We start from the raw sequence: 25,328 nt of genomic DNA, 5'->3' as shown, positions 1-25,328 counted from the left end.
GGGGGTACAGATGCTGACAGTCCCTTCTGCAGCAGCAGCGGTTCCATCTGACAAAGCTGAACCCCAGGACTGGCCCCTGCCCCACCCATCACACAGGGTCAGGCTGACTCCTCAAGAGCCCCTGGGCAGAGACCCTGCTCTTCATTGCACACTCATCAAGCACCGACGAGGGCTCCAGCCAGGATGTTCTCCTGGAAAAAGAAAAGGGTCTCTTTGTGGGAGGGTCTGTGGGAAATGGCTTTGGTTTTTCCCAGAGAAGTCTCCCCTAAATTGTCACTGTCTTTTTCTCCTTGCACAGGTCCTCATGCCCACAGGCAGCAAATGTCCAACAGCAGCTCCATCACCCAGTTCCTCCTCCTGGCGTTCTCAGACACACGGGAGCTGCAGCTCTTGCACTTCTGGCTCTTCCTGGGCATCTACCTGGCTGCCCTCCTGGGCAACGGCCTCATCATCACCACCATAGCCTGTGACCAGCACCTCCACACCCCCATGTACTTCTTCCTGCTCAACCTCTCCCTCCTCGACCTGGGCTCCATCTCCATCACTGTCCCCAAATCCATGGCCAACTCTCTGTGGGATACCAGGGTCATTTCCTTTGCTGGATGTGCTGCCCAGGTCTTCTGTGTATGTTCCTTGTTTGCTGCAGAGTATTCCCTTCTCACCATCATGTCCTACGACCGCTACGTTGCCATCTGCAAACCCCTGCACTACGGGACCCTCCTGGGCAGCAGAGCTTGTGTCCACATGGCAGCAGCTGCCTGGGCCACTGGGTTTCTCGTTGCTCTGCTGCACACGGCCAATACATTTTCACTGCCACTGTGCAAGGGCAATGCCCTGGACCAGTTCTTCTGTGAAATCCCCCAGATCCTCAAGCTCTCCTGCTCAGATGCCTACCTCAGGGAAGTTTGGCTTCTTGTAGGTACTGTCTGTTTAACTTTTGGCTGCTTTGTGTTCATTGTGCTGTCCTATGTGCAGATTTTCAGGGCCGTACTGAGGATCCCCTCTGAGCAGGGACGGCACAAAGCCTTTGCCACGTGCCTCCCTCACCTGGCCGTGGTCTCCCTGTTTGTCAGCACTGGCATATTTGCCTACCTGAAGCCCCCCTCCATCTCCTCCCCATCCCTGGACCTGGTGGTGTCTGTTCTATACGCATTGGTGCCTCCAGCAGTGAACCCCCTCATCTACAGCATGAGGAACCAGGAGCTCAAAGATGCCCTGTGGAAACTCATATCTTACTGTTTTCTGAAACAATAAACTGCCCATCTGCTTCTGAATAGGAATTGTAATGTAACTAATTAGAGATCCAGCCTGTTATCTGTATTATATGTTATTGATTGTTTTTTTATTGTGATAATGTTGTCATCCCCTTTCTAATTCTCTGTCTGCTTTTCTTTCATAACCACTAGTGTAACTCAGGAGCCATGCTCTCTTTGCCTTTAAACGAAATAAATGTGTATGTAGTGACTTGTTATTCAATATATATCCTTCCTGCAAGGCCTTTTGGAGCTGCAGGGACAGTTCCTGTGTGCATGGGAGGAGGGGAAAAGAGTCCAGCCTGGCAGCCCTGCCAGGGAGCACCAGCGCTTGGCCTTCCAGAGCTGTTCTCGTTCCACTCCCACACTCTCCTTCTCATCCCTTGTGTTGGTGCAAGGCCTGAGTGCTCTGGCAGCCTGGTCACCGTCCTGCTGTGTGTCAGTCCTGTGAGCGCAGGCAGGGACAGGCCATGGGCACTGCTGTGACACAGCTGGCCTCCGTAACACTACTTCTATAAAGGAAAGTGATGTTCATAGGGCAGTGCCTGAGGGCTTAGGTCTTCTTCAAGTTCATCTTCAGGACATACACAAGAAAGCAGCCTGCAGGTTGAAACAGCAGTGTAGAGATAAACAGTGTGTGTGTGCAGGGCTGGGCACACAGCAGTGTCCTCTCACAGCCAGGCCTCCTGCCAGAGACCTGCAGGACCAGCAGAGCAGGGGCTGGGCTGTGCCCCTGTGCACTGGACACCCCGTGGAAGCTGCCCCAGGGCATCGTCATGGACTGGCCCCTCACAACCTCCCTTTCCAGCACTGGGCTGCTACACCAGATTGAGAATTTTTTCCTGAATGGGTAGGTCAGAAGTCCATGTTTGCATTGTTCAGATGAGATATGGGCATGCACATCATGTACATGAGGTGAGATGAACACGAGTGAGCAGAAATGCCATCAGCTATTCCTGGGAGTGCCAGGAAGGCCTGTGGGACAAACATTGAGGTCACTCACATTGGAAGTAACAGCCCATGGGAAACAACCCACTGGGATCTTCTTCCTTGAACTGAGGTCCCTGTGTCCATTCCTCATGACGTGGGACATCTCAGATGAGTGCAGAGCAGGGTGACACACCACAGGGCTGAGGTGCCTCCTGTCCCTTTGGAGTGGCAACAGGAGCCCATAGAGACACTGTGACTCCTGCCTCTGTGTGTAAAAGGGACAGACTCTGTCTCTGAACATCCCTGGGTGCAGAAGGAGTCCATGAGGCCAGCTCAGATGTGAACACCTCACAGAACCCTGACATTTCTGTGTGTGACTCCAGGAACAAACCCCAGTGGCCCAGTGAGATTCATCTCAGCTTCCCTGGATAGGATCATTGCAAGTTCTGCAGACTGCTATGTCACCCTTGCCCGTGATTCCATATTGTGCTCTCAAAAGTGCCGTAGAAACCAGAATGGATCTGGGGTCCTTAGAAAATGCAGACCTCAAACCCATCTTCAAGAAGAGCACAAACAGGAACTGGGAGAATAACAGGCTGGCCACCCTACCTCCCTCCCTGGGAAGGGGATGGGACATGTCCTCCTGCAGCCATTTCCAGGAACGTGAAGGACAAGGAAGGGATTGCTGAACACAAATGGACACGAGAAAGAAAGCCATGTTGGGTACTGGGTGTTTGCAAGGCCTCAGACATGGTGTGCTTCTGGGCAGAGTGGTGCTGATGGGGCTCAAGAAGTGGATGCTGGGTGGGAAGTTGGCTGAACCATCAAGCCCAAATATCACCAGTGGTACAAAGTCCTCCATGAAGCCAGTTACCAGTGTCATCTCTCAGTGACCAGCACTTGGGCCAACACTGTTGAATGTCTTTATTCTCCCCTTCCATGATGTAACAGAGTGCACTTTCAGTGCCTTTGTGGATGGTGCAAAGCTGGGTGGAGGCCTCGAGTAACCTCCCCTGGTTCACCCTGCCCTGAGCAGGAGAGTGAGACAAGATGAGTGAGACAAGGGCTCTCTTCAGATCTTATTCTGTGATTTGAAATACTTTTTGCCTTGGAGAGGTTTCTGGAAGAAAATACGTAGAAGAATAGTAAAAACCAAAAGGCAGAAGTGGAGATATAGAAGTGTTAACATAAGTATAGCAGTTCCAGTGAGGAGTGCTTTTCACTCACATTGTTAGTAGGAAATATATTTGACAAATTTGAAAAAATGTGAGGAAGCGAGATGGGTGTCTAGGGCCTGTGGGAAAGAAGGGCAGGTGTAGGACCATGTAGAACACACTTCAGTCTTGGTTGGGTCCTGCGTGCTAAGGAGGGGGATGGATGGGTGTGGTATTATGAGGTCAGTTGTGTCTCGGTAACTCCTAATCCAGTAAGCAGCGTGTGGCTGTGAAGGGGACTGTGGGGTCAGTTCTGTCTCTGGAGGTGACAGCCCAGCAGCAGGGACATGGCTGGGAAAGAACCTCTGCCAAAGTACCCACAGGCCCTACCCAGGAAGAGCAGGAACAGGGCTGGGAAAGGGACTGTGCGGTCACACATACGAGACGAGCAATCGGGCCCAATCAGCATGGCTTTATGAAAGGCAGGTCCTGCTTGACCAACCTGATCTCCTCCTGTGACAAGGTGACCGGCTTAGCAGATGAGGGAAAGTCTGTTGTGGGGGAGTGAATCCGCCACACAGGCTGTGGATGTTGTGCACTTAGACGTCAGTAAAGCCTTTGACACCGTATCCCACAGCATCTCCTGGAGAAGCTGCAGCTCATGGCCTGGATGGTGTATCTGCGATGGATAAAGAACCGGCTGGAGGGCCGGGCCCAAAGAGTTCTGGTGAACGGAAACAAACCCAGTTGGTGGCCGGTCATGCGTGGTGTCACAGGGCTCAGTATTGGGGCCAGTTCTGTTTAATCTCTTTGTCAATGATCTGGACGAGGGGATCGAGTGCACCCTCAGTAAGCTTGCAGGTGACACCAAATTGGGTGGGAGTGTTGATCTGCTGGAGGGTGGGAAGGCCACACAGAGGGATCTGGACCGGAGGAAATGATGGACTGAGAACAATTGTATGAGGTTGCTGACCATGATGCCATATGGTGTGGAATATCTCTTTGGTCAGTTGGGGTCAGCTGTCCTGGCTTGGTCCCCTCCCACCCTTTAGCCACATCCAGCCCTCTGGTTTTTGGGGCAGACTGACAAACACCGAAGGCCTTGAGGCTGTGCCAGAACTGCTCAGCAACAACAAAAATGTCAGCATGTTCTCAAAGCTGTTTTGGCCACCAAGTAAAGCACAGCACAGCAGGGGAAGGAGTGTTGATCTGCTGGAGGGTCGGAAGGCCATACAGAGGGATCTGGATGAGCTGGATTGATGGGTTGAGGCCAGTTGTCTGAGGTTCAACAAGGCCAAGTCCCGGGTCCTGCACTTGGGTCACAACAACCCCATGAAGGCTCCGGGCTCAGGGAAGAGTGGCTGGAAAGCTGACCGACAGAAAGGGATCTGAGGGTGTTGACTGACAGCAGCTGAACAGGAGCCAGCGTGTGCCCAGGTGGCCAAAAAGGCCACCAGCGTCCTGACGTGCACCAAGAATAGCACAGCCAGCAGTACCAGGGCAGTGATCATCCCCTCGTCCTCAGTGCTGGTGAGGCCCCACCTGGAATCCTGTGTTCAGTTTTGGGCCCCTCACTATAGGAAAGACCTTTACGTTCTGGAGCGAGTTCAGAGAAGGGCAATGGAGCTGGAGAAGAAGCTGGAGAAGAAGTCTTAGGAGGAGCGGCTGAGAGAGCTGGGGCTGTTTAGCCTGGAGAAAAGGAGGCTGAGGGGAGACCTTGTCACTGTCTATAACGGCCTGATAGGAGGTTGGAGCAGGGAGGGTGTTTGTGTCTTCTCCTGAGTAGCAAGTGATAGGGCAAGAGGAAATGGCCTCAAGTTGTGCCAGGGGAGCTTTAGATTGGATATTAGGAAAAAATTCTTCTTGGAAACGGTTGTCGGGCATTGGAACAGGCTGCCCAGGGAAGTCACGGGGTCACCATCCCTGTAGGTGTTTAAAAGGAGTTTAGATGAGGTTCTTAAGGGAGATGGTTTAGTTCTCGAGTCAGGTTATGGTTAGACTCGATGATCCTGAGGGTCTCTTTCCGCTGAAATGATTCTATGATTCTGTGATATCAACTGGATAATTCTTCTATCACTTCTTCTCAGTGCTCTTCATGTACCTGCCTCTTTGCCTACAGTGCTGAAACTTTTCTAATTAAGCACAGAAGTCTTGAATACTAGATGTAAATGATGGAAGCGACATGTCTTTATCAGTCTTGTCTGATACCTGCCAGTCCAGGCAAACACCTCAGGTATACTGGGGCCTCTCGAGGTTTGCACTGGGTGCTTATAGTGAGACCATGGAGCTCAGCCCGAAAACCTGAGAACTCCCCTCAAAACCAAATCAAACCAAAAACAACAACAAGAACAAAAAACCCCACACTCTTTTTTTCTCAGATGAAATGATTCAGTATTTCCAATAAAATGTCTGTGGAATTTCTATACTGCTAAAATATGAATTTTCAGAATGTATATGTAGTGTGGGAGTTGAAACATTGACCTTTCCCTGTGCTTGCATTGCCACAATTCTGTCTATCATGCTGTGTATTTAATCCCCCTGAACATCCAGGAGTTTCTACCTGTCCTTATTCAGCTCACGATGTCTGAAGTCATCTCTTCAGAAGCCTGTCTGGACATTTGCACTTTCCATTGCTCCCCAGAGGTTCTTCCTCCTCTCACTCTTTGCTCGTTCAGAGCCTCTCAGCTCTCTCCCTGCTTTGAGCTTCAGGCAGGTAAAGTCTTTCAGCAGTTGCTGTTGTACTCCCTATAGGCGACTCAATTATGGCAATGGACCTCACTGGAAACTACTTAATTTAACCATAGAACTGAGAAACATCATTAAGTTCTATTGTGTTTTCTTTTTTTTCTCCTTTCTTTGTTTCCTCTGATTAAAAATTCCCCGGTGCCTGTTTAATCCGGTTCTCTAAGGAAACATGAACTAATTCCTGCAAACAAGCTGTAACAATCAGGTGCAAACTTCCGTGCAGAATCTGATGTAAAGAAATGTGATGCAAATCCCAGCGGGCCAATGAGCAAAACAGGGAGTTTGGGGAGCTGATTAGAGATTTCCTGCTAACAATTTGAGTAGAGAAACAGTCTTCACAGGAACTGCTCTGTTTCTGTTGACACCTTTTAGGTCTCCTCCTCTGCCTCTTTTTTCTTTTTTTTTGTCTTATTCCTCCACCTATTCTGTCTTCCAAAACCTTTCCAAGGGGAAGATTCCTTGAATCACAGAGTAACTCAGGTTTGAACATCCTCTTGTCTCACTGTCCTGCTCAGGGCAGGGTGAACCAGGTGAGGTTGTCCAAGGCCTCTGCCCAGCTTTGCACCATCCACAAAGGAGCTGAAGGTTCACTCCGTCACCTCATTCAGGGGGAGAATAAAGACATTCACCAGTGCTGGCCCAAGTGCTGGTCCCTGAGGGATTCCACTGGTAACTGACTGCAGGGGGGGCTTTGTACCACTGGTGACATTTGGGCTTCATCATCCAGCCAGCTTCCCACCCAGCATCCACTTCTTGAGCCCACAGAGAACCAATCGCATTATAAGGACACCATGGGAAACCATGTCTGACACCTTGTGAAATTCTATGTGCACAACATGCCTTTCTTTCCCTGCCCATTTGGGTTCAGCAATCCCTTTCTTGTTTTCCAAGTGCCTGGACATGGCTGCAGGAGGACTTGTCCCACTCCCTTCCCATGGAAGGACACAGGCTGACCAGCCTGTAATTCTCACAGTTCTCATTGCTGCCCTTCTTGAAGACAGGTTTGACAACTGCCTTTTCCAAGGACCTCAGAACCCCTCTGATTGCTCTGGCAGGTTTCAGACCACAATTCAGACTCACAGGTAAGGATGACATAGCAGACAGGAGCACGTGAGATTGATCTGCCTGGGCCAGTGGCGTTTGTTCCTGGAGTCACACACAGAAATGTCAGGTTCTGTCAGGTGTCCACATCTGAGCCGGCCTCGTGGGCTCCTTATGCACCCAGGGATGTTCAGAGACAGAGTCTGTCCCTTTCACACACAGAGGCAGGAGTCACAGTGTCCCTCTGGCCTCCTGTTGCCACTCAAAGGGACGGGAGACACCTCAGCCCTGTGGTGTGTCACCCTGCTCTGCACTCATCTGAGATGTCCCACGTCATGAGGAATGGACACAGGGACATTGCTTAAAGGAAGCACATCCCAGTGCTGCATTTAGGCAGTTTCCATGGGATGTTACTCCCAACGAGAAATGACCTCAAGACCCTGTCTGTCCTACAGGCCAAAATGGAACCCACAGGAATAGCTCGTGGTGTTTCTGCTGACTCGGGTTCATCTCACCTCTCATGCATGATGTGCATGCTCACATCTCATCCGTATGATGCAACATGAACAGCTGAAATACTCATTCAGTGTCCCTCCATGGAGGGATAAAGAACCTCTCTGAGCTGGGGAGAGAGGAAATGTTGGTTGTGAGGGGCCAGTCCATGACGATGCCCTGGGGCAGCTTCCGCGGGGTGTCCAGTGCACAGGGGCACAGCCCAGCCCCTGCTCTGCTGGTCCTGCAGGTCTCTGGCAGGAGGCCTGGCTGTGAGAGGGCACTGCTGTGTGCCCAGCCCTGCACACACACACTGTGCAGCTGTACACTGGTGTTTGCATCTGTGGCCACTTTCGTGGGCAAGTTTTTGAGAGAAGGTTTGTAAGAAGACCTAAGCCTTCCGGCACTGCCCTGAGGAGATCACTCTTCTTTATAGAAGTCCTGTTACAGAGGCCAGCTCTGTCACAGCAGTGCCCATGGCCTGTCCCTGCCTGCGCTCACAGGACTGACACACAGCAGGACGGTGACCAGGCTGCCAGAGCACTCAGGCCTTGCACCAACACAAGGGATGAGAAGGAGAGTGTGGGAGTGGAACGAGAACAGCTCTGGAAGGCCAAGCGCTGGTGCTCCCTGGCAGGGCTGCCAGGCTGGACTCTTTTCCCCTCCTCCCATGCACACAGGAACTGTTCCTGCAGCTCCAAACAGGCCTTGCAGGAAGGATATAGTGAAAAACAAGTCACTACAGGATGCTTTATTTTGTTTAAGAGAAAAGGAAAGCACAGCTCCTCATTTACACAGCCAGTGGTTAAAAAAGAAAAGCAGATAGAGATTTAGAAAGGGAATGACAATGTTATCACAATAAAAACCAACTTCAATAAAAACAGAAATTACAAGTGAGAGGCTGGACCTGTAACTAGTTACATTAAAACTACTATGTAGAAGGAGAGAAGCAGTTTATTGCTTCAGAAAACACTAAGATATGAGTTTCCACAGGGCATCCTTGAGCTCCTGGTTCCTCATGCTGTAGATGAGGGGGTTCACTGCTGGAGGCACCACTGAGTACAGAACAGACACCACCAGGTCCAGGGATGGGGACGAGATGGAGGGCGGCTTCAGGTAGGCAAACATGGCAGTGCTGATAAACAGGGAGACCACGGCCAGGTGAGGGAGGCACGTGGAAAAGGCTTTGTGCCATCCCTGCTCAGAGGGGATCCTCAGCACGGCCCTGAAGATCTGCACATAGGACAGCACAATGAACGCAAAACACCCAAATACGAGTAAGAGACTAACCAGAAGAAGACCAAGTTCCCTGAGGTACGAGTTTGAGCAGGAGAGCTTGAGGATCTGGGGGATTTCACAGAAGAACTGGTCCAGGGCATTGCCCTTGCACAGGGGCAGTGAAAATGTATTGGCCGTGTGCAGCAGAGCACTGAGAAACCCAGTGGCCCAGGCAGCTGCTGCCATGTGGACACAAGCTCTGCTGCCCAGGAGGGTCCCGTAGTGCAGGGGTTTGCAGATGGCAACGTAGCGGTCGTAGGACATGACGGTGAGGAGAGAATACTCTGCACCAAACAAGAAACATACAAAGAAGACCTGGGCAGCACATCCTGCAAAGGAAATGACCCTGGTATCCCACAGAGAGTTGGCCATGGATTTGGGTACAGTGGTGGAGATACAGCCCAGGTCGAGGAGGGCGAGGTTGAGCAGGAAGAAGTACATGGGGGTGTGGAGGTGCTGGTCACAGGCTATGGTGGTGATGATGAGGCCGTTGCCCAGGAGGGCAGCCAGGTAGATGCCCAGGAAGAGCCAGAAGTGCAAGAGCTGCAGCTCCCGTGTGTCTGTGAACGCCAGGAGGAGGAACTGGGTGATGGAGCTGCTATTGGACATTTGCTGCCTCTGGGCACGGGGCACTGTCACAGGAGGGAATAAAAGCGACATGTTAGGGGAGACTTCTCTGAGCAAAATCAAAGCCATTTCTCACACACCCTCCCCTGCTCCACACCCCCTTGTCCTTTTCCAGACCTCCCTTCGGGTCCGTGGCTGAGCCCTGGGTGGTGCTGGCTGGAGGTGCCGTGAAGGAGCAGGGCCTGTGCCCGCTGGCTGCCCAGGAGTCAGCCCTGCTCTGCAGCAGGGGTCATGGAACGGGGGGCAGGGGACGGACCTGGGGTTCAAAGTTGTCATCTGAAACTGCTGCTGGTGCAGAAGGGCCTGTCAGCATCTGCACTGTCACAGAGAATGGAACAGGATGGTAAAATGAAGTTTGAAATGATTGGGGTTTTGACAGCTTTGCAGAATCACAGAATATTAGAGATTGTAAGGGACCTCGAAAGATCATGTAGTCCAATCATTGAACTCCCCTGGAGAGTGTTGTTGGGTGTCAGAAACCCTCAGCATTTCTGCTGCACTCAGAGAGAACAGAGCGAGTCCTGCGAGACCAGAGGATGCCTGTGGGTCAGTGCAGAGTGAGGGCAGCTGCTCTGTCCCTCTGTCTTGCTCCAGCTGCCCTGGGCTGGCACCTTTCTGAGATAGAGGCTGATCACACTGCCATGTTACCCTGAAAAGCCACCAGGCACTGCTGAGAGCAGAGGGATCCACCGCGGACCATGACATGTCTCACGCTTTCCTCAGGTCTCAGCACCCCACTTCTATCCCAGGACACACACGGCTCATTTCACAAACCAAACAGCATTTCTTCCATCATAGCATCTCTGCACTTCTGCATGGGGAATTCAGATAATGCTAACGTGCTATAGGACAGGTTTGCATCCTGGAGGGAAGTTCGCAACTTGGAAGAAAAACACTCAAGGAGACAGCCAAGGGTCCTAATGATGGCATTTGATTCAGGGAGACTCAGCTCATTCCCCAGCCCCACACACTGCATTGCCCACAGCCCCACAGCTCAGAGCAAAGCTGGGACACGTGTTCCCATGGACACAGCTGCAGGAAAGGACCCACAAGATCAGGCTGTGACTCTGCAGCTGAAACTCCCATCCCCAGAGAGCCTGACAGCAAGAACCAGATCACACCAACAGTGACCCAGAGCAGTGGAGCAAGAAGGAAACTGCGGTGAGGGTGGGTGTGAGAGAGGCCAGGGCAGAGGCAGCCGGGCACTCAGACAGCGTCACCCTTCCCCAGCTGTGCAGCCACCTCCCACACACCAGCATTGCCGGGCAGCTGCTCTCAGCCCCTGTGCTCTGCAGAGGGAACTGGAGCTCTGGCTGCACAGGAGCTGCTTCATGCCTTGGAGCCCCGGGCCCTGCGGGCAGAGGCTTTGCTGGGTGGGAGAGGAGGCGAGGGGGCTGCTCACAGGAGGGATCTGCACTGCAGGGGATCATATCGATTTTTCTGTGTTCTCCCTCTGATAACAATTCTGAGTTTAGTTTCCTCTCATTTCTGATCATTTCCCTGCTTCCTGGAGATTCTTCCCCTGGGAATAGTTTCCCTGTCCATGTCTCTTCCCTGTCAGCACTCACAGACCCCATCCCATGCTCTGTGCCCTCACCCTGGCCCTACAGATCCTGCCTGTTCACAGGGCACTGCCTGGGGGCATCTTCCTGTTTGCAGACTGGGGAAAAGGGCAGGTCAGAGTAAGCCTGACGAGTATAGCCAATGTGATGCTGGTGCTGTGCACAGGCAGAGCAGCAGCTGGAGGGATGTTATGAGGCTTCTGGCAGATGTGATGATTAATTGGAGTTGCAGTTCAGGAGTCACAGTGACTTGTTTAAGCATGAGAGCTCATTTTCATTTTATCCTTTCCTGCACCCCCCGCCCCTTGGAATAAGCAACTGAAAAGACAGGCTCAGGATAGCTCTTTATCTGTCTGGTAATCCTTGCATTGATCTTCTCCTTGAGGCATCCACTTGCAAAAAATCCTGGGGGTGATCTGTAGCTGTGAGCAGCCCTGACCCACACAGCAGCCTCTCCACAGCACAAGCACCTTTCCTGCCCTGATAGGGGTCCCTCCTTCCCCGCACAGCTTCTCCCCACAGCACCGTGGGGATCTCCCCGGGCAGGCTGAGCGCTGACCCTGGCAGGCGGCAGAGTCCCTGTCCCAGTACAGCCCTGGGGTGCAGGGACCCTGCTCTGCAGGACAGCCCTGGGCACCCCTGGGTGCTCACCCACCTTCACAGCTGTTCAACATTGCCTGCCAAGAGCCTCCTCCTCACACATCCCTCAAGCTGTGCCTGTGCTAACTTGAGGAGATGCCTCCAGGAGCTACAGCTGCATTGCCCTGCACCCAGAGACTTACCATGGCAAGGGCTGCAAAGATTTCTCCTCCAGTGAGCTCTCAGTCATCCTCCCCATCCTGACCACCTTTCATCTCTCTCTGCCTTGCTCGTCTCCCTGAGATCCCCAGGCAGAGCCCTCAGCCCTGCTGCGCTTTGCAGAGGAGCTGCTCCTGGGCAGAGCTGTCTCTCTGCAGCGCTGCCGCTTGCCATGAGCTCCGTCTGTCCCAGGAGTCCAGCCCAGCTCAGCAGCACAGGAGCAGCCCATGATGTCCCTTCCTCTGTCCCCTCTGGTCTCCCTCCCTCTGTCCCTGGGGCTCCAGGGGCACATCCTTTGAAACAACCTGAAGTAATCAGTGATGTTGATTCTCTCTCCTCTGCACAGACACTTCTTACCAGCATTGTATTCTTTCTATTAGAAAATAAATTGGTATGAGAATCATCTTTTCTTGTCCCATCATTAGACAGGACACCAGGAATATTACAGCAAAGGATCTAAATTCTCCAAGCTAGGGGAGGAATCTCTTCATCTGAATGAATTTAGGCATTATATTCTGCTTTTATACACTCAGGTCTAGAGAGACGTTCATCAATCTTTTGACCATGTCATGTCTGTGCTCTGAAGCAAAGCCTTTGCACCCATGGGCTCTTGGACACTTGGTACCAGGTTTCCATGGGGCAGGTCAGTGGTTTCCTGGTGCCACAGCTGGGGTGGTTCAGCCCAGATGTGAGGCAATGTCCTCAGCCAGGGACCTGACTGGCTGAGCTGGAGCTGTCAGTGTTGCAGACAGAGCTGTGACACGGATGGAATAAACTGCCAAGGCAGGGTGGCAGAAGTTAGTTCATCTGGTCTGCAAGGACAGCAGCCTCCAAGCACAGCAACAGTCCAGAGCAAAACTCAGTCTAGACCTGTAAGGCAATTCAAGGGCACCCTAATGAGTTGTTACTACTGCAGGAACAGTTAAAGGAGAAACAAAGACACCTTGTGGCCACTCATTGATTTAATAATGGAAAGAAGTTATATTCTCGGTGTCTCTGGTCCTCCATTTTCACCAGCAAGGTCTCCCAGGCCTCTGTGACTGAAGGCAGAACAACCAGCAGTGGATGGGGATCAAGTCAGGGGTCCCTGGAACTAACACAATCCTTTCCAGTCTATGGGACAGGAGGGGCAGCATCCCAGGAGCTGAGACAGCAGGACCATGTCACAGTGAGGCCACTCTCCACCTTCTTGGAAAGCTCATGGAGACTGGGGGGACTCCCTGACCACTGGCAGCTCTCACACAGTGTGTGCACTTTTCAAAAATGGCCAATGGGTGAGCAGGGGAACTAAGGGCTGTGCCCCAGAACATGTCCACTGGGACCCCAATTCTGGGTGTCTGAAGGTGACAGGGTTTACCCAGGGCAGGTTGTGCCTGTCCATCCTCTTTGCTTTCTGTGAGGAAAGGACAGGGTTGCTGGACGTGGGGAGAGCAGTGGTGGTCTGTTACCTGGAAGTCAGCAAGGCATTCAGCATCATCCCCCACAATATTCTTGTGTCCAAGGTAGGATATTATGGTTTGTGTCAGTGTGTAAGTAGATGGGTAAAAAATAATCTGGATGGTCAGGCTTGGAAAGCTGCTATAGAAAGGGAGAAACTTTCCAATCCTGAGGACAGTCAAGCACTGGAAGCTGTTTCCCAGAGGTGCGCATCCACTCTGTCCCAGAAAGTGACCAAGATGTGTTTGGATAAAGCCCTGAGTTATCTGATCTGACTGTGCTTTGAATGGGAGGTTGGTCAAGACACCTCCCAAGGTTCCATCCAGCCTGAATGATGCTGTCCTTTCATTCCCTTCATGTTTTCAATTTAGGGACAGCTCTCAGGTTCTCTCTGACCACAGGAATAATTCACATGAGGTGCAGGGCTGCTTTACAAGTGCCCCCAAACAGCCCTGACCACATCTTGTGCATCCCTTTTCCTTTGCCCCCATCCAAGTTCTTCTTTTTTGCTGTCCTCATGCCCACCTTGTTGATCCTTTCAGAGCAGGTTGCTCAACAGGTGTCAGCAAGGGCAGATGAAGGGAGCTCAGAACTCCAGTCTCTGCTGCACCATTGGAACTTCAGAGACTGGAAATGCAGGTGACGGTGTGTGTCAGGGCACACCACATAAACATTCTGGCTTCCTTTCTGCCTTTGCACTGACCTGAGATCTGTTCCTTGGCCTTCTTTGGCTAAAAAAGAAATAAAACTGCCCTATGTCACCTCCCCTCACACCAGAAAAAAGGGGGAAAAATTATGGAAGAGGGGTGATTTAAGAGCAATTCTGTCCTAGGAAGTACTTTTTAAATTATAAATCTGGTAGAAGTGAGAGAAAAAGCTCTTAAAAAGAACTCCATGCAAGAGGTCAGCTACTGAGATGTAGCAGCTGTTTTGAGAAGCAAGAATGACTGATAGGAATGAAATTAAAAAACTTTAGTTCATCATCATCATCATCAGGAATAAGGAACTCCCTGTTATTCTTATTAGTGATTGTACCACTTTTCAAAAACATCCTTGAGATTGTCTCTATTTTTCGCTGGCTCCAAAACTGAGCCTGCTCAGATTTTGAAAGGACTGCTTGAAATCTCTGCAACCCAAATCTCTACAACTGTCTCTCATTGAAGGTCTTTTACCCCAGAAAGGGGAAAACTCCCAATGCAGGCACCAAACCAGTGCCCAACCTGCCTGGAGAGCCAGGTGAGTGGTGCCACACAGCAGCCGACCGCGGGGGAAGCTGGAGGTGATGGGAATTGAAATGGTTTTGACTCAAATTATAATTTAGGTTGGAAAAGACCCTTAAGGCCATAAAGTCCAATCGTAAATACGACTCTGCCAAGCCCACCCATTACACCATATCCCTAAGCGCCATGTCTACACATCTTTTCAATACCTTCAGGGATGGAAGCTCCAATCCTGAGCTGGCAGGACAACACTGTCTGCAGTTACACATAAGATACCTGTCATGGCTGTGACTTCAGAGTTTCTCACACCCTTCACTGAGCAGGGCAGGTGTTGGGAGATGGGCGCACACTTCAGTTTCCAGATGCCAGGACAGAGCCCAAGCCATCCTGCCCTTGCCCTGTGGCATCCCATTTCTTGAGATGCAAAGCTGCTGGGCCTTCTGTGGATAATCATGTTAAGAGGCATCAATAATCATTCAAATCTTTGTGTAATTTCTCTAAGAGTGTCAGTATTAAAAATAATAATAATTAAAAAAATAGAAAAGGGTTCATCTGCCTACATATAAATACCTGCAACACAGCAGTCTGCATCTGTGGTAGCCCCACTGCCAGTGCCAATCCAATAGGTATTTGCAGTATACGGCACGACACCCCATCCATAAGTACATATCTAAGTGGTTCAGATGAAGGGTGGTCTGGCAAAAATCACCCTGTTCCTCCCCAGGTGCACGGACACTGCTCATGTGCCTCTGCAGAGAGTGGCAGAAGCTGGATGCCCTTCTTGGGACAGACTCCTTCCAGGAAAGACACAGCAATGGGAGTAACTCCTCAGGTCTTCATGGCATTTCACTTGGCATCAGTTTTTATATATTTGTTTTTTTCCTGAGACTACTCTTTCTGCACAAATGCTCACAAAAAGACACCCATTTAGTAAAACATGGTCATAAAGGTGCTGTTATGGACAAGAAACCTCATCATGAGCTCTGGAGGGAGGGAGGAAGATTATAACAAGCACCAGGAAGAACCAAGGAGCTCAAGGCCTCTTCTGAAGAGTGAGAGCCCTGAGCAGCAGTGAGCGGCCATGTGTGGTGTGGGACGGTCAGGGGATGTGAGGTAGAAAAGGGTGGTGGCTGATGAATTCAGCAAATCCTTACGACCATGTCTGAGCCTGCAAGTGGGATGTGGCTGATGTCTGCGGGTGGAGGAGGAATAGGAGAAAGACTTTGGGGGATCCTGGAAAGAAGGCAGGCTTCTCTTGGACTAGTCATATATGGCAGTGACATTTGCATGCTGTGGGCATGGCTGTGCCTGGGAGATGGGGAATGGCTGCTGCTGGGGGGGCTGTGCTCAGGCATGGCCCATGAGCTGACCTTCCTCTGCTCCTCTCTTGCACTGCCCACACTTGGATGGTCCTCAGGAATCATCCATGAGCCCGGAGGAAGCACCAACCTCCTGGAGTGTTGGCCCATTACTGGAGGACAAGAGTGAAAGATTTGTGAGACACATGGGAGTGCAGGAAGAGACGGGTCTATGTGTAGTAGTAAATGTGTTAAAGAAGAAGACCTAAAGACCATTGGCTGATCGTGCTAATGTGGAATAGGTTGATTTTTCTTTTTTATTTTCGGGCAGCAGAAGAAGGAACGTGTGCTTTCAGTGCTGGGGCATGGATCCAAAGAGCGGATTCAAGCAAGTTTGGGACCGGGACAGCTCAGGTGATTGGTGACCATTGCAGGTCTATGAAAGAAGTTGCATGGGTTTGGGAGACCTCATAGGCATTGCCAAACCCTCAGAAAACCAGAGCCTTGTGGTAAAAGTAACAGCACTTGCACCAAACCCACACCCAAACCACAAATACCCTCCCAGTGACCACAGGCAGAGCCTTGAGAAACATTTGACTGAAAGGGTCTCCTTTGCCAGGCCCTGGGGGTCAGGGCTTGGCCATTCTGATGCTAAACAACCATGAAGGGCTGACAGGGCACCAGAGCCACCTCCACATCGCCTTTACCACCTCTGACCATTGTCTCCAGGCTTTTCCTTCAGCAGCCTCCAGGGACAGGGACTGCTTGTGTCCGCGATGGCCCCTCGTGGGGTCCCAAACACCCTCAGAAACTTGGGGTTTGCTTCTGCCTTTCACTTCATTAGGGGTTTGTTCATTCTTTCAGTAGCTGCAGTTCAGGACCATGGCAGCAGAGGGCTCATTAACAGCCAAAATGCGCTTACAAGCCAAGGCTCTCTGCAGCACTTTGCTAAAGGCTTCTGGTCTGGTGTGGATGATTAGAGAGATTTCAGAACTGTAGCCAAACAGTGAGCATTTCCTTAATAAGTAGTCATAAAGCCAAATTTCTTATATTTCTGTCCCCCTCCCAACGCCCTCATTGCCAGAACAACTGGTATCAATGTCCACTAAATATTGATCTAGAGAATCTCCTGATAAAGACTGGATGTGTCAGAAAAGTGGGTGCCTAAAGCACCACTTGAGAGAGGAGACAGGATAGGACTCCTCAGGAGGAATCACACAACTCTGGACCAAGAGGTGGGTGTTCCTGGGAATCTCAGGTGCCACAGCACAGCAATACTTATGTTCAGGGTCAAGCGACCCATCTCCTTTTCTGTAATGGTGTCTGAGTTTGCTCAGGTAATCCCTGACTTGAGCCCCATCCACTCCTGGCTGTTCTCCAGACTCCTGCCTTCAGGAACAAAGTCCCAGGAGACCTTGCTGGTGAAGATGGAGGCAAAGAAGCCGTGAAGTACATCGGTCCTGTCTGATACTACTCTTACGAAGTTCAGCAGCAGGTCCACGTTCACCCTGTCTATTCTTTTACTGTAAGGAAGCAACGTCAGCTCATCTTGCTGCCCTCAGCCTCCCCTGCAGGTATCAAGTCCAGGGCAGCTTTGGCATCATCCCCACATCCATGGACAAGGATTCTAAATTCCTCCTTTACAGCTTCCCCTGCTTCTGCCTTCTGTGTGCTGCCTTTTTGCCCTGGAGCTCTGTCTGGTCAGACAAGCAGCCTCATGACATAAAGTCTTCTTTTCATGGGTACTTGGAGAGATCATTCTTGTGCTTGGAGCAGGCTGTCCTGTAAGGCTTCTCAGATTTCCTGAGCTCCTTCACCCTTCAGACCTACTTCCATGTCACCACCTTTATTGGCCACCATCCCCCAGTATGTCCGTGTCTTCTCCTCTGGAGCCCACCAGCCTGTGCTCTGCTGCTGGCCTTCCTCCCTCCCCTCTGGTGCCTGGAATCCCACTGTTGCCTGGTCACCACAGCCAAGGTGGACACTGATGTTCACATCCCTCACCAGCTCTTCTTTGTCTCCCAGTTCCAGATCCAGGTGAGCATCACCCTTGTTGTCCCACCAGGCAGCCACGTTAAGAAGTTGTCCCAAGATCCTCTGGACTGTTGGCAGCTGCCGCTTTGCCTGGCCAGTGAATGTCAGGGCAATGACAGTTCCCCATAGGAACCTGGTGATTGACTTGTGACTTCCTCAGGTTGCTGACAGAAGATCTTTTCCATTTCTTCTCCATGATCAAGTAGTTTGTAACATCCAAGACATTATCACCCTGTGTTGGGTTTACATGGCAAAGTCTTGGAACTGGGGGTGAGTGTGGGTGTGCTACAGTTGTCACCTCTCTGAGAAGACAACGGGAGTTTGATGTCAGACAGAGCCGATATGAGCTGGCTCCAAGATGGACCCACTCCTTGACAAATCTGAGCCACTCAGGGATGCTGGCAGCAGCTCTGTGATATTGTATTTGAGAAAGGGTAAAAACCGCTGCACAACAGCAGGTGGGAGAGAGCAGGGAGGAAATGTGAGAGAAAAATTGCTGCAAACACCAAGGTCATATCCCATAGGACCCAAGCAGGTCCCTCAGCAGGCCAAAGCCTGCTCTCCTGAAATCCTGCTCTTTGCCTTGTTATCATCTTCCAGGAGCCTCAAATCCACTTCCCCATCCCTGACTGTTCCATCCCTGACTGTTCCACCCCTGACCAACCCTTTCTGGTTTGTAAGTGTGAAGTCCCACAGGGCACCTCACCTCACTGACTCCTCAGCCAGCCGTGTCAGGAAGATGTTGTCCATGAGCTCCAAAACCCTCCTGCATGGCTGGTACCTTGCAGCTATTGGGATATCTTAGGTTTGCCAGGAGGACACTGCCTGGAAACATGAGGCTTCTTTCCTTTGTCTAAAGGAGGCCTCATCTAATTCCTCTTCCTCATCAGTGAGTCAGTAGCTGATGTCCACCCACCACAACACTGTCCATGTTGTTCTGCCCTCTCACGCTGAATGCTCAACTTTCAGCTGATATTCTCTGTCCCCAGGCAGAGCTCCACACATTCCTGATGTTCCCCCACATGAAGGGAAACTTCCCCTCTAAGTCCAGACCTCTGGCATTACGAGCACTAGCCCCCCAAGACCGCAAAGTTTCTCCTGCAGGTGATATTCGTAGTGTCCTGTAACTCCTCATGATGTTATCTTCGGATAGACACCCTCATCAGGATAAACCATCTGCATGTAAACACTAACAGCTGGAGCTTCTTCTCCCCTTGGCTATGGCTGTTGTCTCCAGCTCTGATGCCTGTGAGGAGACACCTTGTCCTTACAGCACAGGGGCCTCATGGCCTCCTTGTCCCCAGCCAGGAACCTGGGAGGTGTGGGACCATAGTCCTGCCCTTGGCCTTGCACAGCCCCACATCACACTGTCCCAGGAAGGGTCCTGGGCAACGTGGGAGGGACAGGATCTGCCTTCCCAGGGCTGGGGGTCAGGGCTTGGCCCTTTGGTTAATGAAACACATCCAGGTTTACTCAGCATCAGAGAGACCTTCACCTTGCTTGTCCTGGCCTGTCATCTCAACCTCCAGTTTTCCTCTCTAACCAGACCCTGGGGTCATTTCCTCAGTAGTGTTCCTCAGTGGGACCCATTAACATTACAAGAAACTTTGGAGTTTGAATCTGACTTTTGACTTCTTGAGAGGTTTCTTCTACTGCGTCTCAGAGACTGAGGTTCATGGACTCAGCAGCAAAGCCACCAGAGGGGTCATTAAAGTGCCTTGGGCTGCTCCTGTGCTGCTGAGCTGGGCTGGGCTCCTGGGACAGAGGGAGCTCATGGCAAGCGGCAGCGCTGCAGAGAGACAGCTCTGCCCAGGAGCAGCTCCTCTGCAAAGCGCAGCAGGGCTGAGGGCTCTGCCTGGGGATCTCAGGGAGACGAGCAAGGCAGAGAGAGATGAAAGGTGGTCAGGATGGGGAGGATGACTGAGAGCTCACTGGAGGAGAAATCTTTGCAGCCCTTGACACGGTAAGTCTCTGGGTGCAGGGCAATGCAGCTGTAGCTCCTGGAGGCATCTCCTCAAGTTAGCACAGGCACAGCTTGAGGGATCAGTAAGGAGGAGGCTCTTGTCAGGCAATTTTGAACAGCTGTGAAGCTGGGTGAGCACCCAGGGGTGCCCAGGGCTGTCCTGAGCAGTGCTCAGCCTGCCTGGGGAGATCCCCACGGTGCTGTGGGGAGAAGCTGTGGGGGGAAGGAGCGACCCCTATCAAGGCAGGAAAGGTGCTTCTGCTGTGGAGAGGCTGCTGTGTAGGTCAGGGCTGCTCACAGCTCCAGAACACCCTCAGGATTTTTCCGAGGGGATGCCTCAAGCAGAAGATCAATGCAAGGATTAGCAGACAGATAGGGAGCTTTCCTGAGCCTGCCTTTTCAGTTTCCTATCCCAAGGGCTGGGGGGTGCAGGAAAGGATAAAATGAAAATGAGCTCTCATGCTTAAACAAGTCACTGAGACTCCTGAACTGCAACTCAGAGTCTTCAGTACATCTGCCAGAAGCCTCATAACATCCCTTCAGCCACTCCTCTGCCTGTGCACAGCACCAGCATCACATCTGCTGAACCCGTCAGCCTTAGTCTGACCTGTCCTGTTTTCCAACCTGCAAACAGGAAGATGCCCCCAGGCAGTGCCCTGTGAACAGGCAGGATCTGTAGGGCCAGGGTGAGGGCACAAAGGGTGGGATGGTCTGTGAGTGCTGACAGGGAAAAGACATGGACAGGGAAACACCTACCAGGGGGAGAATGTCCAGGCAGCAGGGAAATGATCAGAAATGACAGGAAACTAAACTCAGAATTGTTATGGAGGGAGAACACAGAAAACTCCGTATGATCCCCGCAGTGCAGATCCCTCCTGTGAGCAGCCCCCTCGCCTCCTCTCCCACCCAGCAAAGCCTCTGCCCTCAGGGCCGGGGGCTCCAAGGCATGAAGCAGCTCCTGTGCAGCCAGAGCTCCAGTTCCCTCTGCAGAGCACAGGGGCTGAGAGCAGCTGCCCGGCAATGCTGGTGTGTGGGAGGTGGCTGCACAGCTGGGGAAGGGTGACGCTGTCTGAGTGCCCGGCTGCCTCTGCCCTGGCCTCTCTCACACCCACCCTCACCGCAGTTTCCTTCTTGCTCCACTGCTCTGGGTCACTGTTGGTGTGATCTGGTTCTTGCTGTCAGGCTCTCTGGGGATGGGAGTTTCAGCTGCAGAGTCACAGCCTGATCTTGTGGGTCCTTTCCTGCAGCTGTGTCCATGGGAACACGTGTCCCAGCTTTGCTCTGACCTGTGGGGCTGTGGGCAATGCAGTGTGTGGGGCTCGGGAATGAGCATTATCTGAATTCCCCACAGAGAAGTGCAGAGATGCTATGATGGAGGAAATGCTGTTGGGTTTGTGAAATGAGCCGTGTGTGTCCTGGGACAGAAGTGGGGTGCTGAGACCTTAGGAAAGGGTGGGACATGTCATGGTCTGAGGTGGGTCCCTCTGCTCTCAGCAGTGCCTGGTGGCTTTTCAGGGCAACATGGGAGTGTGATCAGCCTCCATCTCAGAAAGGTGCCAGCCCAGGGCAGCTGGAGCAAGACAGAGGGACAGAGCAGCTGCCCTCACTCTGCACTGACCCACAGGCATCCTCTGGTCTCGCAGGACTCGCTCTGTTCTCCCTGAGTGCAGCAGAAATGCTGAGGGTTTCTGACACCCAACAACACTTCCCAGAGTGGGAGGGGAGAAGAAGCTGTAGAAACGCCAAACCTCTCAAACTCAGTTTCTCAGGTCTGGGGGTACAGATGCTGACAGTCCCTTCTGCAGCAGGAGCGGTTCCATCTGACAAAGCTGAACCCCAGGACTGGCCCCTGCCCCACCCCATTACACAGGCTCAGGCTGACTCCTCAAGAGCCCCTGGGCAGAGACCCTGCTCTTCATTGCACACTCATCAAGCACTGACAAGGGCTCCAGCCAGGACGTTCTCCTGGAAAAAGAAAAGGGTCTCTTTGTGGGAGGGTCTGTGGGAAATGGCTTTGGTTTTTCCCAGAGAAGTCTCATCTAAACCATCACTGTTTTTTCCTCCTTGCACAGGTCCTCATGCCCACAGGCAGCAAATGTCCAACAGCAGCTCCATCACCCAGTTCCTCCTCCTGGCGTTCACAGACACAAGGGAGCTGCAGCTCTTGCACTTCTGGCTGTTCCTGGGCATCTACCTGGCTGCCCTCCTGGGCAACGGCCTCATCATCACCACCATAGCCTGTGACCAGCACCTCCACACCCCCATGTACTTCTTCCTGCTCAACCTTGCCCTCCTCGACCTGGGCTCCATCTCCATCACTGTCCCCAAATCCATGGTGAACTCACTCTGGGATACCAGGGTCATTTCCTATGCAGGATGTGCTGCCCAGGTCTTCTGTGTATTTTTCTTGTTTGGTGCAGAGTTTTCTCTCCTCACCGTCATGTCCTACGACCGCTACGTTGCCATCTGCAAACCCCTGCACTACGGGACCCTCCTGGGCAGCAGAGCTTGTGTCCACATGGCAGCAGCTGCCTGGGCCACTGGGTTTCTCAGTGCTCTGCTGCACACGGCCAATACATTTTCACTGCCACTGTGCAAGGGCAATGCCCTGGACCAGTTCTTCTGTGAAATCCCCCAGATCCTCAAGCTCTCCTGCTCAAACTCGTACCTCAGGGAACTTGGTCTTCTTCTGGTTAGTCTCTTATTCGTATTTGGGTGTTTTGCGTTCATTGTGCTGTCCTATGTGCAGATCTTGAGGGCCGTGCTGAGGATCCCCTCTGAGCAGGGACGGCACAAAGCCTTTGCCACGTGCCTCCCTCACCTGGCCGTGGTCTCCCTGTTTGTCACCACTGCCGTGTTTGCCTATCTGAAGCCCCCCTCCATCTCGTCCCCATCCCTGGACCTGGTGGTGTCTGTTCTGTACTCGGTGGTGCCTCCAGCAGTGAACCCCCTCATCTACAGCATGAGGAACCAGGAGCTCAAGGATGCCCTGTGGAAACTCATATCTTAGTGTTTTCTGAAGCAATAAACTGCTTCTCTCCTTCTACATAGTAGTTTTAATGTAACTAGTTACAGGTCCAGCCTCTCACTTGTAATTTCTGTTTTTATTGAAGTTGGTTTTTATTGTGATAACATTGTCATTCCCTTTCTAAATCTCTATCTGCTTTTCTTTTTTAACCACTGGCTGTGTAAATGAGGAGCCGTGCTCTCCTTTTCTCTTAAACAAAATAAAGCATCCTGTAGTGACTTGTTTTTCACTATATCCTTCCTGCAAGGCCTGTTTGGAGCTGCAGGAACAGTTCCTGTGTGCATGGGAGGAGGGGAAAAGAGTCCAGCCTGGCAGCACTGCCAGGGAGCACCAGCGCTTGGCCTTGCAGAGCTGTTCTCGTTCCACTCCCACACTCTCCTTCTCATCCCTTGTGTTGGTGCAAGGCCTGAGTGCTCTGGCAGCCTGGTCACCGTCCTGCTGTGTGTCAGTCCTGTGAGCGCAGGCAGGGACAGGCCATGGGCACTGCTGTGACAGAGCTGGCCTCCGTAACAGGACTTCTATAAAGAAGAGTGATCTCCTCAGGGCAGTGCCGGAAGGCTTAGGTCTTCCTCAAGTTTCTGTCAAGAACATGCACAAGAAGGTGGCCACAGATGCAAACAGCAGGGTACAGCTGCACAGTGTGTGTGTGCAGGGCTGGGCACACAGCAGTGTCCTCTCACAGCCAGGCCTCCTGCCAGAGACCTGCAGGACCAGCAGAGCAGGGGCTGGGCTGTGCCCCTGTGCACTGGACACCCCGTGGAAGCTGCCCCAGGACATCGTCATGGACTGGCCCCTCACAAACACCATTTGCAGCCCTGGCCTCTCTCCCCAGCTCACAGAAGTTGCTCTTCCCTAAACGGAGGGACACCGAATGAGTAGGTCAGAAGTCCATGTTTGCATTGTACAGATGAGATGTGAGCACACACATCATGTACATGAGGTGAGATGAAACCGAGTGAGGACAAACACCATACAGCTATTCCTGGGAACTCCATGAACGCCTGTGGGACAGACAGTGTCTCGAGGTCACTTCACATTGGGAGTAACAACCATGGGAAAACACCCACTGGGATCTTCTTCCTTGGACTGAGGTCCCTGTGTCCATTCCTCATGACGTGGGACATCTCAGATGAGTGCAGAGCAGGGTGACACACCACAGGGCTGAGGTGTCTCCCATCCTTTGGGAGTGGAAACAGGAGGCCAGAGAGACACTGTGACTCCTGCCTCTGTGTGTAAAAGGGAGAGACTCTGTCTCTGAACATCCCTGGGTGCATAAGGAGTCCTGAGACCAGCTCCGACACGGATGCCTGTTGGAACTCTGGCATTTCTGTGTGTGACTCCAGGAATAAACCTCAGTGGCCCAGTGAGATTCATCTCAGCTGCTGGGACAGGCTCATTGCAAGTGCTCCTGCCTGCTACATCAGCCTTGCCCATGATTCTGGATTGTGCTTTCAAAAGTGACAGCAGAATCAGAGAAGTTCTGAGGTCCTTGGGAAAGGAAGATGTCAAACCCATCTTCAAGAAGGGCAGGAAGGAGAATCTGACGACTTACGGGCTGGTCAGCCTACCTCCATCCCTGGGAAAGGCACAGGCCGCATCTTCCTGCACCAATCTCCAGGCACCTGAAGGGCAAGGAAGGGATTGCTGAACTGAAATGAGTGGAAAACCCAATGAGTCCCAAGAAATGCTCTGAACCCATTCCGGAGCTTTAGATCCCCGGGAAAGAGCTCAGTGACATTGCAGCCCATGCAGTTGCATCTGTGTCCCTCACTGAGCGGCACAACCAGTGTGGAGTCACCCCATGGTCCTGCAGCCAACCTGCTCTGTAGAGCATCAGTGCCAGGTTGGGGCCCTGTGGGGAGCACAGGGAAGGGGCCAGGAGCACCAGACCAGATCAGAGGAGGGATGGGGGGAGATCAGACAGGAGCTGACCGGGGCTGGAAATTGCCTTGGAGAGAAAAATGCTGGTGTTCAGCTGCCCCAAGATAATACCCAGAGTTCAGGGTGCAGGGCCAGAAGTCCTTGCTGTCCTGGTGCTTCACCAGGCCGGGGAAGTAGCTGGAGAAGGATCGGTGTCCCCCACTTGCCATCTCTTAGTGCATCATCCCTCGTGAAGGGTGGCATGGAAAGCAAGTCTGGGACTCTGTTTCAGGATTTGCACCGAAGAAAGTATTCACCCAGAAGCCACATCATTTTGCTCTGGTACTTCAGTCCTGGTGCTCATCACATGTCCTTAAGACAAACTTATGCACCACTCTTGTCAACCTTACCCCAAAAGTCACCCCTAGACAAGGCTCCTGAGCTGGGGCCGAGCTGGAGAACTGGGGTCCAGCTGTGACCAGAGGAAGGACAAGGCCTGTCCTGGGTCCTCTAAAGGGCCAGCAGCCTCTGATCTCCACCAGAAAAGGCAGCATGCAGGAAACTGTAGACCATCTCCAAGCCCATTGGAGGCCCTTAGGAAGAGTTCC

At 52.1% G+C, this 25,328-nt stretch overlaps 1 protein-coding gene and 2 pseudogenes across 1 annotated transcript; 2 read left to right on the top strand and 1 right to left on the bottom strand.

Moving 5' to 3' along the window:
• Positions 1-321: 321 nt before the first annotated feature.
• Positions 322-3,418, top strand: LOC135999336 (olfactory receptor 14A16-like). Its single transcript, XM_065652896.1, has 2 exons — positions 322-1,217; positions 3,343-3,418. Exons 1-2 carry the CDS (start codon positions 322-324, stop codon positions 3,416-3,418), a joined length of 972 nt encoding a protein of 323 aa, XP_065508968.1.
• A 2,517-nt stretch (positions 3,419-5,935) lies between these two features.
• On the bottom strand, positions 5,936-9,502 carry LOC135999335 (olfactory receptor 14J1-like; annotated as a pseudogene).
• A 12,425-nt stretch (positions 9,503-21,927) lies between these two features.
• Positions 21,928-22,842, top strand: LOC135999545 (olfactory receptor 14J1-like; annotated as a pseudogene).
• The last annotated feature ends 2,486 nt before the right edge of the window (positions 22,843-25,328 follow it).

This window comes from Caloenas nicobarica, chromosome 28 (genome assembly GCF_036013445.1).
Source record: "Caloenas nicobarica isolate bCalNic1 chromosome 28, bCalNic1.hap1, whole genome shotgun sequence".
Taxonomy (NCBI): Eukaryota; Metazoa; Chordata; class Aves; order Columbiformes; family Columbidae; genus Caloenas; species Caloenas nicobarica.
The sequence above is the reverse complement of the archived record's forward strand: the minus strand, read 5'-3'. Positions and strand labels throughout refer to the sequence as shown.

Bases quoted from the DNA above. Each gene is read 5' to 3' on its own strand.
- LOC135999336 (XM_065652896.1), top strand. From the start codon at position 322: ATGTCCAACAGCAGCTCCATCACCCAGTTCCTCCTCCTGGCGTTCTCA. The intron at 1,218-3,342 runs GTGGAAACTCAT...AAAAACCAAAAG, and splicing joins CAGGAGCTCAAAGATGCCCT to GCAGAAGTGGAGATATAGAA.